This window comes from Mytilus galloprovincialis, chromosome 2, assembly GCF_965363235.1.
Source record: "Mytilus galloprovincialis chromosome 2, xbMytGall1.hap1.1, whole genome shotgun sequence".
NCBI lineage: Eukaryota > Metazoa > Mollusca > Bivalvia > Mytilida > Mytilidae > Mytilus > Mytilus galloprovincialis.
Genome location: NC_134839.1, coordinates 20,437,427 through 20,454,639, shown reverse-complemented (window position 1 = coordinate 20,454,639; position 17,213 = coordinate 20,437,427). Strand labels below are relative to the sequence as shown.

The 17,213-nt window shown below is 29.5% G+C and overlaps 1 protein-coding gene across 2 annotated transcripts in view; it reads left to right on the top strand.

Annotated features, from left to right (window-relative positions):
• The window catches only part of LOC143063078 (heparan sulfate 2-O-sulfotransferase 1-like), a 52,882-nt gene that overhangs the window by 15,782 nt on the left and 19,887 nt on the right, over positions 1-17,213 (top strand). The window contains exons 2-5 of one of the 2 annotated variants that reach the window (XM_076235012.1): positions 390-466; positions 3,001-3,024; positions 7,277-7,450; positions 11,845-11,930. In XM_076235012.1, coding sequence (XP_076091127.1) covers positions 390-466; positions 3,001-3,024; positions 7,277-7,450; positions 11,845-11,930 — 361 coding nt within the window. The remainder of the gene's footprint in view (positions 1-389; positions 467-3,000; positions 3,025-7,276; positions 7,451-11,844; positions 11,931-17,213) is intronic. The other variant, XM_076235013.1, reaches the window with a different exon arrangement.

Here is a 17,213-nt window from a genome sequence, read left to right as displayed (position 1 = left end):
TTATAATTTATTTTATAAATTTATAAATAGTGAAATTGTGCAGGGAATAAGGAGCTTAAGGCATTGTTGGACAGATATTGAATATTTTCCTTTTTATTAAGAAACTCAAAATTAGCCACATCCTTTGAAATGAAAGTTTCAGTAGGTGTACATGATAGCCCGATGGTCAGACATAATTGATGTATGGCTTGATTTTGAGAAGTATATATACATGTCTGTCTGATGCCCTGACCTCAATTCCATGCTCCAGTAATCAGGTTAAGTTTTTAGGTTGAGGTCTGTTCTTCAGTAAATCTACAAATAAGTGAACAATTTAAATTATTATGTTTGCCCTTTAAAATTGCATTACTTATAATCTCAATGAGATTTAAACTGATTTTTACTTTCAGAGAGAGCTGTAGCAGATATACAAGGTACTGATGTAGCAGTTGGTCATCCACGACATTTATCACAAGCCAGTGATCAGGTATGCTTGTCTCAAAAGTCGATTAAACACTTGTAAACTGTAATTCTACATTGTAAATGCAGATAAATTTCTGAGTGTTACAGAAAATAAAATGAATGAACTTAAAAGAGAGGAAAAAAACAAACTTACTACAATACAATGGGAAAAAACAAACTTACTACAATGCAATGGGAAAAAAAACAAACTTACTACAATACAATGGGAAAAAAACAAACTTACTACAATGCAATGGGAAAAAAAACAAAAGCCAAACTGCATCCCTCAAAACACAACATAAAAGACTTTTAAAGCATGAACCCTAACTCTGGCATTAAAAAATCACAATCTTTGACAAAAATGGATAAATTTATTAATTTTTATGGAATACTGTTAAAAGTGGGTTGAAATGAATATATATAGAAATTGAATTCCTGACACTTAATTTAAAGAAATGATTAGATTCAATATCCTATTGAAGTTAGTTACATTAGCAACTGATTTTTTTTTAATCCTACATGCTGTTAAGACTTCTGTTTGCTATTGGTGCCATTTGATAAATGCAAAAAAAGATAATTATGCTTCAAATGCCTATAAATGTAGTTTAAATTTGAATAATGGTTTTGCGGTCAAATTAAAAAATGCTCTTTCAAAATAGGGTTTAATCGTGAATGGAAAAATCAAAGTACATTCTCTAAAAAATGCCTTATAAATGCTGTAGGTAAAAAATTAGCTGAAAGGTATACAGATTTCTGGAAAGACAGTCTTTTTAAAGACCAAAATAACCCTAATGGAAACAAATTAAGAACATACAGAAAATTAAAAAAAGAATACAAATTAGAAAATTTTTTATTAATAGATTTAGATCGATACATGATATCAAATTTTATAAAAATAAGAATAAGTAATAGTTATCTAAATATTAAACAGGGTAGACACAGTAAATTACCGTTGGAAAAAAGATTATGTCCTCTCTGTAAAAAGGATGTTGAAGATGAATATCATTTTACTTTAAAATGTCAAATTTTAGAAAAATGTAGGCAAAATCTTTTTCAAGAAGTAGAGAATATAGTTCCAGATTTCACCAAAATGTCTGATGAGGAATAATTTGTATGTATGTTTACTTTTAATGAGTATGACGTAACTAAAATTATTGTCAAGGGAGTTAATGATTTACATGTATTAAGAAACAGCCGAGCTGATAAGAAAAAATAGTGGATTTAAAAAAAAAAATTATGACTATTTTATATTATGTAATGATATATTTTATAACAATTGCATTAATATGAATGTTTGTACTTGTACTTTCAAATTTGCAAAGGTATCACCTCCTCCAAAACATTTAAATATATATAGTCAAATATAAGAATATGAATGTTGTTTAAATTTAGATATTATATGTTTGTAATGATTGTCATGTTTGTCTTGGTAACAATCCAATATTTTTACACCAATAAAACGATTTGATTTGATTTGATTTGATTTAATTACATGTAGACTAATATAGATTGGAAAAAGTAAAGATGATTTCATTTTTTCATGGAACACTTATTTTGAATTGAAATTTCTGCAGTTAATTTGTTGAAAGTACAAATTTGAGACATTTCTTGGTATATGAAAATTTGCAATGATCAAGTTACAACTTTCATTTACTGCAATAAGTTGATTTAAGAAGGTGCAAACAGTTACTACAGTTATGTTGTCATTATCTTAAAAAAAAAACAACCCAGCTCTCTCGTATAATCTAATAAATAGTAAACAAGTAAATGATATATTTGAAAGAATTTTCTGATAAGTGAAAAAAAAACAGCATCATTTTTTTCCTGCTGTGTTATTTTTGATTGAAATAACTGTTGGTATATGATGCCCTGATTAGAGGAAATGCAGATCTGCATATTTAATTATTGTTGATAGGGTCGTGTTCCTACATCTGCCAAAAGGCAATGTGGCCAATTTGAATTTCAAAATAGATGTATGAATGTAGGTAGATTTTGTTAGAGATGTTTATCAGTAAAAAAAATATAGTATACAACAAAAGTGATTGATAGAAGAAACTCATTGATGCCTGTCTTTTATCAAAAAGGTGCCAAACAATGCACTTCTTTTCTAACAAATAAAAGGTTAATTGCTTTTTTGATCCTTTTGCTCTTCCTGTTTATATATTTTTGTAGCAGGAAATGTTTTGTAACTGTTGTAAATCTAGGGCTAGTGTTTTAAAGTAAGTGAATATCTTCTTTTTTTTGGGGGGGGGGGGGGGGGGGGTAGGATGAGGGTGTCATTAATTTCCAAATTCTTTCCATTAAAGTACAGCTAGACAAGATTTATTTTGAAGAATTTGGTGAAAAATAGAACAACTTTTGTTTATTTGATAATTTAAATGGTCTTATCATAAATTTGATTGGTATATATTGGCATTGTACAGTACGAAATGTTACTTGTAAAAAGTTCCTGATTTTTATTGGAGTCAAAATTTTGGATTTGAAAAAAATTGTTATATATATGACTTAGACATGATTATTGTATAAGCAGATAAATAATTAATAATATTTCCACAACAGATTCTTGGCCAATTTGAATATAAAGTAAGTACATGTACGAATGATAAATGTGTCTGCAGTGGTGATGTATAGTGTGATGATCACGTCTCTTTTGCATGTTTGAATGAATCAGTGATGAACTTTTATTTTTTTGCATCAAAGAAATGACTTAAGGACTCACATGCTAATATAGCCAGGAATCAATGGTTAAAGGCAGGTTGTTATGGGTGGTCAGGAAAGGAAAGGAACTTTTTTTTAAAATCTTTTTTCTAGTTTAAACTTAAGTTATTAGAATTCTGCTAGACTAAAAACTTTTGATTTTTATTTTACAGTTACTATGTAAGATTTATGACCCTTGATTCTCTGAAAAAGGGATTATGCTGGATTATGAGCAGTATCTATTAGTGTAATCCCAATGCATGGGGACCTCACTATACATGTAGTCTTATTTTGAAAGTGTATAATCGAAATTTGAAATTAACTCAGATAATTTTTATACAATAATAAATGGCATAATGGAGTTGGCAACTATTTAAAAATGAAGCATGAATGCTTAGTTGATTTAAAATATTTTAGTTCAAAATAAAAAGATTTAAAAAAAGCATGTTTTTTTTTATACATTTGCATTTTTATAGCATGTTGAATTTCTTACCTAAATTTTTTCAATGCATCTCGTAAAAAGTTGCTAATTCATCGTAGGTGTAAAGATTAAGAATTAATTTGCATATTATTCTAGTGGGAAAAAAGATGATGAATATGTACAAATTGTATTAATTATTTAAAAAAAAATGTCCATGTCAAGTCAGATTTTATAACAATATTTTACATTGAGTAAATACAATTATAAACTGACAGAAATATGTCATAGCAAGGAAAATTCAAAACAAATCACTGTGATTCAGTTAAAACTCAATATTTTAAACGTTGATTTTGATTGAATCACTTTGAAACCTTACCATGTGATTTATTATTATTTTAGGGGGTTGAAAAAGGGGAGGATACTGGAAAAGACTACATCCTTTCATATACAATAATTAAATGAGATTATTTTACTGTGAATCACTAACAAGCACTGTGAATAATCACTAACTTAGGAGTGATTTTATTTTAACAAAATCACTTGTCTGTACTTTAGAGCATTTAGTCTTTAATAAATGGCTCAAGAATGCCGTTAGCTTAGATTGCTATGTTTGACATTGCATTATAAAATTACTAAAAAAAAGTTTTTAACTCCCTTTTAACAAGCCTGAATCTTATTTTAAAATGCTTATTGAATACAACTTACAAGTAATTCCCCTTGTTTGGAAATACTGATTCACTACAGTGCTGAAACATAGAAAGAAGGTTAATAGTAAACTATCTGTAGCTTAATAAACAAACATTTCAAGGATTATAATTGTTTATAATTGTATTCAAGTATATGTATGATGGAAGCAAATTAAAAAGACATTAGATAATAATCTCTAAATACTCTTGATATATTTCCCTCATATGAGAAAAAAATGTACCCAGGAAAATTGGTATTTCATGAAAATTATGAATCCATAATGTATATGTCCCTACTATTAACCAGTGATTAAAAAAACAGCTGCTCTTCTTTGGTGCAAAACCATTCTTCTCTTCAACATGGGGAATAGCCTGCCTCAAATTTTATTCATGATTCTCAGATTTTGAAAAGGGCTATACAGATTGATTTAGACTTGTTTGATAAAAATCCATAGGCGGATTTAGGGGGGCGGCCCAGGGGGCCCGGCCCCCCCTTTTCGGGAAAAAATTTGGTTGCTTATATAGAGAATCACTTAAGCGTGACCGGAGCGGGCCCCCTCTTAGGTCAGGCAGTGGGCCCCCACTTATGAAAATTTCTGGATCCGCCACTGAAATCTATCATTGAAATCATGCATCATTTTTGCAATTCATTGTACATGAATTATATTTGATATATATTTTAATTTTACAGTATTGCCTACTATATCAAACTGTTTATAAAGGATACAATTGACTTGTTTACTTTTATAAGTGGGGTGGAGTTCTTTACTAGGGTCTGTGATATACTATTATTTATTTTCAGTGCATACTTTGGCTAAGTTCAATTGATTATAAATAATTTTGAATTTATAGGTTTTTAACTTGATTTCTCAGCCAGGAATGTAATTTTTCAAGCTGATATTATATCCCATTTCATCCCAATTTGATCCAGAAAACTCAATCCATTCTATTTTGAATTGTAACAATTTTACGCAGTATTTTGTTACTTTTGATTAAATGTTGTGACACATTAGTGTGCATCGCTCGGCAGTTTACCTTTTGTACACCCCACATTATAAAATGTCAACCCTGTAGGACCTATCATTAAAAGATTTGATCCTTTTGTTAAGTTTGGCAGCTTAAATTTATGGAGAAGATAAAAATTGAACCTTGGAAGTTCATCCACTTTTCATTTCTTGTTCTTGTGAATCTTGTCATTTGTATAGTAACTCTGTCCCTGCAGCCAATTAATATAACTATAACTATCATATACTCAAAGAAATTTACATTGTTTCAGTAAAAATGTGTAACTATTCTTATGATAAATCTTTCTTTAATTTAGTCAAAGAAAGTAACATTGTTTCAGTGAAATATTAACTATTCAAAGGTGAAATAATTTTTCATATGACAAAATGTACAAATGTATGCTACAGAATTTTCTAATAGAAAAACAAAGGATATAGGGTATCGGTCCATGACACTAAATCAGTAAATACACAGAAAAAAACACAAAAAACAAAGGATATAGGGTATCCGTCCATTACACAGAATCAGTACATGCCAAGCAAAAACACAAAAAACAAAGGATCAGCGCTTTTATTGTTGTTCTTCATCTTAAAGTCACAGTAAGGCATTCAATGCAGAGCAGAACTCTTACTGTGCTGCAAGTTTAATATATCCTCTATCACCTGCTTGAGGGGAGTTCTTTGCAAAGATAGTTTGGATAGACTATTTGAGATCACTTTGTTGGACAGTGTGTGATCAATATTGATATTATTTATTCATTTTGGAAATTAAGGGACAACATCAAAAGTTCAATGTAGGATAAAAAACTTAATTCACATAGTTTTTTCACTGACCCCCACATCCCCCCTCTTAACTTAATTTGGGAAAAATTGATTGACCAATAGGGATATATGTAAAATTGATTGTGGATTAACAAAACTTGCAGCAATGTTGACCCCCACCCCCAAACTATTTGATTTAATTTTTTTTATCCTACATCAATCTTTTGATGTCATCCCTAAGCAGTTCATCACATATCTTCTTTTCCTTAGTAGTAAAACATTTCAAGGTAACAAGCTTCAATCCATTCTAAATGTGGATGCTAAATCAACAGTCTGGGACTCTGAGGCTTTTCTCCCCCTAAAAGTAAAAAAAGAGGCATCAAGCCAGGTTTTTTCTTGGTTCGACCTTTATTTGTTTCTTATAATTGGAAGAATATACTGGGACCCTTATGTACATAAAAAGTCCATCGAGTTTGTTTTAACACCAAAATTCCCTTTTGTACTTAAAATAGTCCATTGAGTCCATTGTAAAACAAAAATCCCCTTATGTACATAAAAAGTCCATCGTGTCCATTGTAACACCAAAATCCTTGGTTTTAAAAGTGAACACAAAGTCAAATTGAATGGTTGATAAATTTAACACAACTGAAATCAAACATACCATATGATGGCATATCTTATTTTGGCATAAAAAAAGTAAAGAAGGCCATAGTGCTTTACATTTTTGAAATGATAATTGATAATTAAATATAAAAAGTTAAGACCCAAGCAAACAAAGATGTATGTATAGTTTCAGGATAAATGAGAAAGTGTATTAAAAGGTTGATAAAGGCATATACAATGTGTCATTTATAACAAATTGGTATTTAATAACATATTGTTCAAGAATAGAAATATGATAAATTTCTTATATATGGTTAATATTTCAAAAGAAAGTGCCAATAATGGGTCAATATCAAATTACTGAAATATGATTCATCTTGTTTAATTCGGAGATATCAATTTTCTTATAGACGGCATTAATCAGAATGTCTATCAAATGACAGATTTTTGTCTGTAGACTCAACCAAATAAGAGACATTTACATAAAAAGGGAACATCAGTTGATTAATTGCTTCATTCTGTAGTACATCTTCTGAATTATAAAACTGGAATTGTTTCTTCCGAATATATTACATAATTATAAGATTGTTGTTTGTTTATTCAGGTCGTTTCTTTCTTACTTGACTTAAGTTGTAATCATTCTGTCAATCAAACTTTTTCAGGTTGAACTGACGGGCAAAACAGATGAAGATTTAGTGATAATCTACAATAGAGTACCAAAAACAGGCAGCACATCTTTTGCAGGCATTGCCTATGATTTGTGCTTCAGAAATAAATTCCATGTTCTTCATGTAAATACTACAAAGAATATCCATGTTCTGCCTTTATCTGATCAGGTAGGTAAAGTGTACAATCAGAAAATCTTTATTACCTTTCACTAAAAGAGATAAAGAAAAGTCAAAGGAATATTTTTTGTTTAAGAGACAAAACTTTATTTCGCTGTCTTTGTAACAGATCACCAACCACTTATAGAGTTGTTTGCAATGGTTCTTCAGTGTATATAGTTTAGAGAACATGCCCTTTAGCAAACATGGGATATACATGTACCTTTTGCATGCTTGAAAGCTGTCTGTTATTTACTGGATTTCCAAGTTTTTACTGGTTTTGTGGTATATATTCCATCACAGACCTATTTCTTTTTTTACTATGTGAATGATTTCAAGATTTTGGTCTCTTCTGTACTTTAACCAACAGATTTATCATCCACATTCATGATATGTTCTAGATTTTAAATTATAAATTATATATATTCACAAAAGATTATTCAACAAAGATTAAATTTCATATTTTTTTGTTCACTTTGTGAAATTTCAAAGACTTTTTCTACAATTGAACATCTTTGTTATTTTAGAACACCCTCCAACTTTAAAATTTCTAAAAAAAAAAAGTTGAAATCTTAAATCGTTTTAAGAAGATATTTCATCATTGACATTTAAGAAGGGTTTGATTAAACTTGAGCAATTTACATTATCTGTTGTTAAACTCCTTGGTGGAAACAATTTACATTATCTGTTGTTAAACTCCTTGGTGGAAACAATTTACATTATCTGTTGTTAAACTCCTTGGTGGAAACAATTTACATTATCTGTTGTTAAACTCCTTGGTGGAAACAATTTACATTATCTGTTGTTAAACTCCTTGGTGGAAACAATTTACATTATCTGTTGTTAAACTCCTTGGTGGAAACAATTTACATTATCTGTTGTTAAACTCCTTGGTGGAAACAATTTACATTATCTGTTGTTAAACTCCTTGGTGGAAACAATTTACATTATCTGTTGTTAAACTCCTTGGTGGAAACAATTTACATTATCTGTTGTTAAACTCCTTGGTGGAAACAATTTACATTATCTGTTGTTAAACTCCTTGGTGGAAACAATTTACATTATCTGTTGTTAAACTCCTTGGTGGAAACAATTTACATTATCTGTTGTTAAACTCCTTGGTGGAAACAATTTACATTATCTGTTGTTAAACTCCTTGGTGGAAACAATTTACATTATCTGTTGTTAAACCCCTTGGTGGAAACAATTTACATTATCTGTTGTTAAACTCCTTGGTGGAAACAATTTACATTATCTGTTGTTAAACTCCTTGGTGGAAACAATTTACCATCTTGTAATCAATTTCAGAAGAATTTGAACGAGATAACTGCAGGAATTTTACTAGATTTAAAATTTATTTTATCTAAAAAATTTCAAAACAAATATGAGAAGAAAATTTGTATTTAATTGATTCAGATTCTTAAAACACCAAATCAGTGGAAGATTAATATATTTCAAATGTTTTTCATACTGTGAATTCTTTTATTTTCATAAGTACCAATTTTTGTGAATTGAGGAAAAATTGTAGAAATTTGTTCCTAGCTCTTGAATATGCTCTAACTTGCCACTGGACGCTAAACAGTCATCCATCCATCAAAAAGTGTTAATCAGTCGAGTACAATTTAAGATCAGTCTCATTGGTCAATTTTTATGTGTAAAAAGAGCTGCAACACTTTAAATCCTTAGGCCAGCTAGCTGAGCAACAAAATTGTCTGCTGTAAATTTGTTCAATACACAATTTATGACCTTGAGTTGAAGTCCATTAAACAAACAACTTTGGGTATGTCTGAAACCTTTTCTCAAGAATGAATTTGGACATATCGCTCATAAATCTTATTTTAATTGCAAATTATCAGTAAAATGGAAGATATCAAGTCTATTTGCTGCTACAGAATGATGGATGGTTACCATGATATGGCTTAAAACCAGCATGTCGATTCCTACACAATGTAAAACATCATCATTCACTTTTGAACTGTTTATATTTAAATAACCTCTAACTTTAATCTGCAGTTATATTGTATTTTAGAAATTTTATTATACATTTATTGATTTAATATGTGAGCATAATTTATCAAATAAGAAGTTTTTATGAATGATTGCTATTGTTATTATTTATGAGTTTTATACATGCTCTAGAAATTACATAAAAAAGCTATTACCTTGATATAAGAGATTAGACATGCATCTGTTAGGCCACCATGGACTGCAATTTTTCATTAAATGTAAAATTTATAATTGTTCTATAGTTAGAATTTTACACATGATTAGTTTCCAACTAGTAAACGTTTTATAATATGAAAATGATTGAGACATGGTGTTTTCTTTAAAAAAAAATCATTTGTAAAAAAAAATCTTTTGTAAAAATATCATCATGTCATGTATAAATGCCATGTTATAGTAAAAATGTTCTTGTTATGCACATATATATATTACATATATACAATTCAGGGCATTATCCTGGTGGGATATATCTCATTCACAAGTTTATGTTTTATGCAAAATGATCCGATAGCTGTCAAAAAATATTTTTTAGATGGGGATGGTTCTTTCAGGAAATTGTCCATATTTTAGATAAGGCATGATAAATGCAGAATATCAAAATACTTTTAATTACACCTGATATTCAGTAGCAAATCTAAAAAATTTTGAAAGGGAGACTTTGCCCTGAGTTGAGATAAATAAATTTCCTTATTATTATTATATTTGCTTCCTCTACCATCAATCTTTTCCTTCTTTACACAATTATTTCTATTTACAAGGTTCTTGTTTATAATTTTGCTATTTCTTTAACAAATTCAAGATAACATAATTGACTTTAACATAAGAGAGTTCACCAATTTGCCACCTGCTTCGTTTTTCTTTTGATTTAAAAGTTCAGGGTTGAAAGCGTACATTTCAAAATCTTCATGGCTTTGATTGTTGTCTGTTGATAATTGCTTGTTTACATATGTTCAGATTTGTGTGTTAACAATACTTTTGATATATATTTGTACAGAAAGTAGTATTTGCTAGGCTAATATTTGAACAAAGGTCAAAATTGAAAATGTATAAAAGGTTGATTCAACAGAAATGAATTGATATAAATGATAACCTAAATAAATACAAGAAAATAAACAAATAAATAAGTAAATTAAAAAAGCTATTAGGTTACTGTATTGTGCAGGGTTCAAAATGTCACCTGTCTGTTGTCTGTCTACAAAATCCTTTGAAGTATATTAATGATACTTGGCATAATTGTTACCCATTAACTGAGAAAGTGTCACATAAACCACAAGTTCAAGGACACCAATTTGGCCAAAGATCTTTATGCAGCTTATGATCTACTTGTTGCTTTCCATAAAAGACACTTTCTACTAAACAGAAGTTAGATTGTGTTAGGTGAAAATTGGGCCATGTCCCATCTGCCTTTTATCTGTTATTTGTCCTAAAATTTACTATTGAGTTCTACTTAACTTTTTAAAAGAAAAATCTAGAGGCATTCATTCTGTTTTACCCAAAAATATATTTTCAAATGCTTGTATCTCTAAAAGCAATCACTTGAATTTTTCCATGAATTTATGAATCTATCAATAAATATTTCATTGATGAAAATGTTGCTATTGTGAATTTAACAATCAAACATCTCTAAATGTATTCGTAGACACAAGCATGTAAAAAAAGTCAACTATTGAACCTCTTCAGATAGGATAGGAGATACAATTTTGAGTTTTTCTGTTGTCAAGATCAAAATAAGATTCAACATGTTCATGGACTTGTTTTCCTTTGGATGATTTGTGACTATCCCCAAAGGAATTCAAGTCAAAATTAGGTAACACAACTGCTTTCTGTACCAGGATTTAGGCTGAGGGTTTAGGAAATTGAAATAAATAAATGAAAAGAAATCTGGAGTGAATATCTTGGACAGCAACCTAACAACACATTTTAGGTCAACATACAGTCTTCAACAATGTTTTGTTTGATTGGTGATTGTTTAATCTCATTTTAGTTCATAAAAGCCTATTTTTGGATGTCTAAGTGTCAATCCCAGCTTCAAATCTCCTTCAAATCTTGAAATTTAATAGAGACTTTCAAAACATGCTTCCCAAAATTATAACAAAAAAAGCAACATATTATCTTAAAACTAAAGACAACTATGTTCATCATACTGTCCAGGTTCCTATCTTGAGACAGACACATGAAAATTTATGACAAGAACCATACATGTGACTATAGTTTATTAAAATTTAGTGTTCTACAATTTAATCATGATAAGTAGAATACATGTTTAAAGTTTTCCTAGGAGATTTTTTTCTTTTTTTCATGTCAGATGTAATAACAGTCAGTGATTATAAGTATATTTTATAATAATTAAAGAGATTATAGTGATTAAAGTGAGGTTGAAATGTTTGAAATATATATTGTAGGTACGATTTGTACAGAATGTGACAAGATGGAATAGTATGAAACCAGCCATGTATCATGGTCATTTGGCTTTCCTAGATTTCTCAAAGTAAGTGTTATTGAAAAAAATGAAATCAGCTATGGACCATGGTCAATTGCTCTTTCTTAATTCTGCAAAGTATGTAATATATAACAATAGTATGAACCAACAATATACCTTTGTCACTTGGCATTTCTATATTTCTTCAAGTATATGGTTTAGACACCTTTTGAATAGTCACAGAAAAACTTTATTGAATCCAGCCTGGTTTTACTTGCAGCTCAACAAATGCTGAATATCAGATCTAGACTTTGAGTTTGCCAGCATTGAAATTCATTGGAAACAGTATGTTGATTTTAAATGGAAAATGAATCGTTTGAACATAAAGATAATAGTATCTATGACACATAGTGTTGTTTGATGTTTGAAATAGTCACTTTTTCATTATCCATATTTTGCTTTAATTTCCTGGCCTTTTATGGCGTAATTCCCGCAGGAAGTTACAATCTATTACACTTAAAATGGATTTGGACTGAATCGCTTGAGACTATTCTCTTTTATTACTTGTTTTAATGTTGTATGGCAGGACAGTTTTCTGATAGTATCTATTTTACTGTTACAAAATCCATATGCAGATGAAGGATAAGACATTTTTATATCTGGCTGGGGGTCAGAAAAGTCATATATATGTCTTTTATTTCTTTTTTATCGCAATTTTTTTCCTCTTTATAATAAATTTGCTAACTTGAAATCTGCAATTTATTGAACTGAACTGAATATACAAAATGTGAAATAAAATTCTCATATTAGAACGGAAGTTTTTTTAGCTGACATTTCAAATTTGATGCTCAACGAAGATCACTTGAATTCTGATTTTAAAAATTCCATTAAATTTAATAACAACTAATGTACATTTTTTTTCATCCGTAAAAATTGGTATTGAATCCACAACTTCATGAGTCAGCAATCCAACAGCACATTTAAACCAACATGTAGAGGTCAATATTTAGTCTGTAAAAAATATAAAACTGTTGGGAAATTTATTCTGTACTACTTAAAAATTTTCTCATGATAATTGGTGAAAAACTAGTAAAAATAGGGTGTTGTATACTAAACAAGCTGTGTACTGGCATGATGTTGTCACCAGCACAGCATGTAGCCATCCTTGTTTACAGATAAACAATATTTTGATGAGGTATTTTTTATAAGATTCGTAATATAAAACGAGATAAACAGGCATGTCAACTTAGCTTGATGCTAATACACCTGCCATCAATAAATTTAAAAGAATGTACATGTTTTTCTTAGCAATATGCAGATGCAATTGAAATCTTAAAACCCGTTAATTGAGCTACTTGTAAAATTGCATTAAGAAAATTTCTGCTTTGAAACTTGAACATGAACACACTTCACAGCTATGGTTTCATAAGGTTTTATCCAGGAATCTTTTGGCATGATGATTTGAAAATATTTTTTTTATGACTTATTTCAGTATGTGCTTTATAATTTAATAAATTCGAAAGAGTAGTAAATAAAAGATTTTCAGGGTAGAACCACATATTGCATGATATAAGTTAAGATAATTTCCTCTCAGGAGACTTAAGCCCTCATGAACTTTGAGTTCACCAACATGCATTTGGAAGCACTTTTTTTGTAGTACCTTTAATTAATATTTTTAAATATGCTTTCCATATATTTTTCTTGCCAATAGTTGAATGTCCAGTAATACCTTGTATTTTACAATACATAGGAAAACTTAAACCTTCTAAAATAAGATTTGTTTGGCCTAAAGAAGCTGCCCTGGTTGAATCACCTTTTACTCAATTAAACTTTACATAAAATGATGCAACTCTAATTTTGTGGTTCAATAAAATCATCAATTTCGTAAAATGTTTGTTTATTTCATTGCAATTTTCCAATTACATTTAATTTTACAGTTACTATTTTTCCTTTTTGTGTGGGCAATTTTAGTGTTACTCGATTGACATTTCAAAGAACCGATACTAAATTATGCACTATGATTTCATGAAATCAATTTCAAAACACTTTCACATGAAGCAGCAAACAATAAAGCATTATATGGAAATTGAAGACACAAACAGAAAACCCATTCAGTCTAGGTGCATGACAATCAGAGAGAATTTATCTTTGTCGTTCAATAAACATTTAAAATGAAGATGAATAAGTGTTTAATTGTATACATTATAATGCAGAAATAGTGGAAAATTGATTGAGATAAATTGGCAGCCATTGTCCTAAGTATACCCCGCAGCTTATTTATATATAAATAATACTTTAAATTCACGATTTGATGCATGCATGTATTCATGCAAAACTTGCACAATGAATAATAATGATAGATGCATTAATGCAATTCTGATACATGTTCAATTGTAGATAAATATTGCTGTGGAAATATCAATAATTTTGAATGTTTTAAATCCTGTTGAATTTATAACAGTATTTTATCCTTATTGGAATTTTGAAAACAAGTACTTTATCCCCCCCAAAATATATTCTGAATTTATATTAATACATTCTAAACTTTATGTACTGTAAATGTTAACAGGAAAGGTATAATTTTTTCATCTACAATTTTACCAAGAAGCACTGTCAGCCATCAGCAAATACATATTTTGAAATAAGGCAAAAACATTGTGAAATCTGAAATCAAATTCTAATATGGATATACAGTCAAACCTGTGATTGAAGGTCACTTTTTGGATAAAAGAAAACTGGCTTTAAAGAATGATGACCTTTTATTTGAAGTTCAAAATACATAGGAATAACTACTGTGGGACATAAAACAGGGGTGGGGGTGGGGGTGGGGGGGGGGGGGGCATGATAAGACCAGTGTTTTTGCTTTCTAGAAGTTACTGCAGTTATAACAGGTTTCACTGTAATTCTGTTTCTCATTTGTTTGATATTTCCAATTATTAAATGCTTATGATAAGGCACTAGCTGTGTTGAATATGGTTGTGTTTTAACATTTAGAAACAATATCTAAACATTTCCCAGAAGTCACGTTAACCTTCATAGTGATGCAAAGTCAGTAATTGAGTAATTGCTAGAATTGATTTATTCCTTTTTTCTTTTGACGGGTGCTTAGATTAATTGAGAGAGAACTTAATTGTTATTTATATTTAAGTTCACAAGTTCATAAATTACAATTTTTCCTTCCAAGTTTGGATATTATACTTTGTATACATGGTTTATGAACTGGTTATAACCTTAATATATTTTGTGCAATATCAGTTAAATGATGTTTTATGTGAATATTCACACCAATTTGTGACAATAGCATTTTTCTAAATTTTTAATACTAAATGTCATGAATTATTATGGTAATTTTGAAGCTTACCTATTCTCTATAATATTTTTGTGAAAATGAAATTTTTTTGGAAGATTAAAAAAAAAGATAAAAAATTTCATTTCCATCCTTTAACTTCACTTTGCCTCTAGAAAATGTTATGAAACTTATACACAATTTTTATTGACCTTAAAACACAGATTAAATTTGAATTTTGGTGGCATCAGTTTTACCATTCTAGAGTTAGGCCCCTTTACAAATGGAAAAAAAATACTAATTTTTTTGTTTCTGTTCTCTAACTTTTGTTTGCTAAGCCTAATGTCATTAAACTTACACAATGCTCATTACAAAAAACAACGATCAAGGTTGATATTTTGGTGGCGTCACTTTTGCCATTCTAAAGTTATGTCCCTTTAGAAATAGAAGAAAAGCTTGATTTTTTGTTTCTGTTCTCTAACTTTAGTTTGCCTCAGCCAAATGTTATGAAACTTATACATGATGCTTTTTAGCAAAATCCAGATCAAGATTGAATTTTGGTGGCACCATTACACTGTTTTAGAGTTATGCCCCTTTACAAATGGAAATATTGCTGATTTTTTTGTTGGCAATGGTTGAAAATGAGGCACTCAAAACTGACAGGTGTTTCGACCTGTGTTCACTTCCATATACCTGACCATGTACACCAATTTCATGCCATTGAAGAAAATAAGATATAATCCTATTAATTTGTAGAGTCTTAATAGAAAAATAATTACTTATGTCTAAAAATCAATCTCAAATTTTTACAATTTTTCTTATTAAATAGTTTTTAGAAAATAATAGTAGATTTTGATTTTAATCTTAAAATTAAATTTAAAGTAGTTCATTCATAGTATTTAAATGTTAATCACCTTAAATTATTAGAGCAGGGTGATTGCTTTATTTTTTAATCATTGTATCTATTTTTCAACATTTAGAAGGTGCAATAGTGTTTTCACATCTCAAATATACAGAACTTTAATGCACAAAATCTTGACACAGTTATCTTAACATTGTAAGTGATATTTTAATGTAAAAATGTCATTAGTGAGATGCCAGCAATTATGAAATTTAAGAGTCTATGAGATATCATACAGAATTACAGACAAGAAACTAGTATGATTAAAGCATTTATTTTTTCATGCCATTTGATTTCAAATCAGATAAAATTATATCATTTTTAGTTGCACAAAATATCTGATATTTCTTTGAAATGGAAAGTCAGTTAATGAAATGACTCAGCTGCAATGATAGAAATGTATTAAGTATCTTATGATAGATGACTAGGACTTATTAAAGTGAACATTAAAGGAATGTGATTATTTTATTTTCCTTTGGCGCAACAAAAAAAAAAGAAAGAAAGAGAAAAGAAAATTACTAATGAAATGAACTTTTTGAATTCCTACAAATGTAATCTAATTTAGCAAAAATTATGACAAATGTTTGCCCTAGAGTGGACCTGCTAGGTGCCTTTAGCAGCCAATGGTAGGGGATAACAGGTAAACTATATTTGGTGTACTGAATTGTCTGGCATTCTTGACCTTATTGTAATGGTTCATTGGTTAGTGTTATATTTTCCTGGTTAAGTCTGTTTCTTAGAGCGCATTTGTTTCTAACCTAAACGATGTAAACGACTACGCGCGAGGCGCGCGTAGTCGTTTAATCCATTTGTTTCTTATATTTTTTGGTCAACGTTGACATCGTTCACATAAACAATGTACGCGCAAAATAGTCGCGTAGTCGTTGATCGTTTATCGTTGAGACGTGTAAACGATAATTTTGTTTCTGCATCTGTCGTTTAAATAATTACGAGCACGTGTTGTTTTCGCAAAGTCCTGGTTATTTATTTCACGCACTTTTACCTGTTTGTTTACAGTGCGTGAGTGTAATCTATTTTTGTCTGACAACGTGGGGTCGATAAAGTTTATTAAACGATGTGTTTGATTCTAGCAGCTTAACGTTTACTAAACAATTCATCGATGAGAAAATTTCGGGTTAGAAACAAATGCACTCTTAGAAAGCAT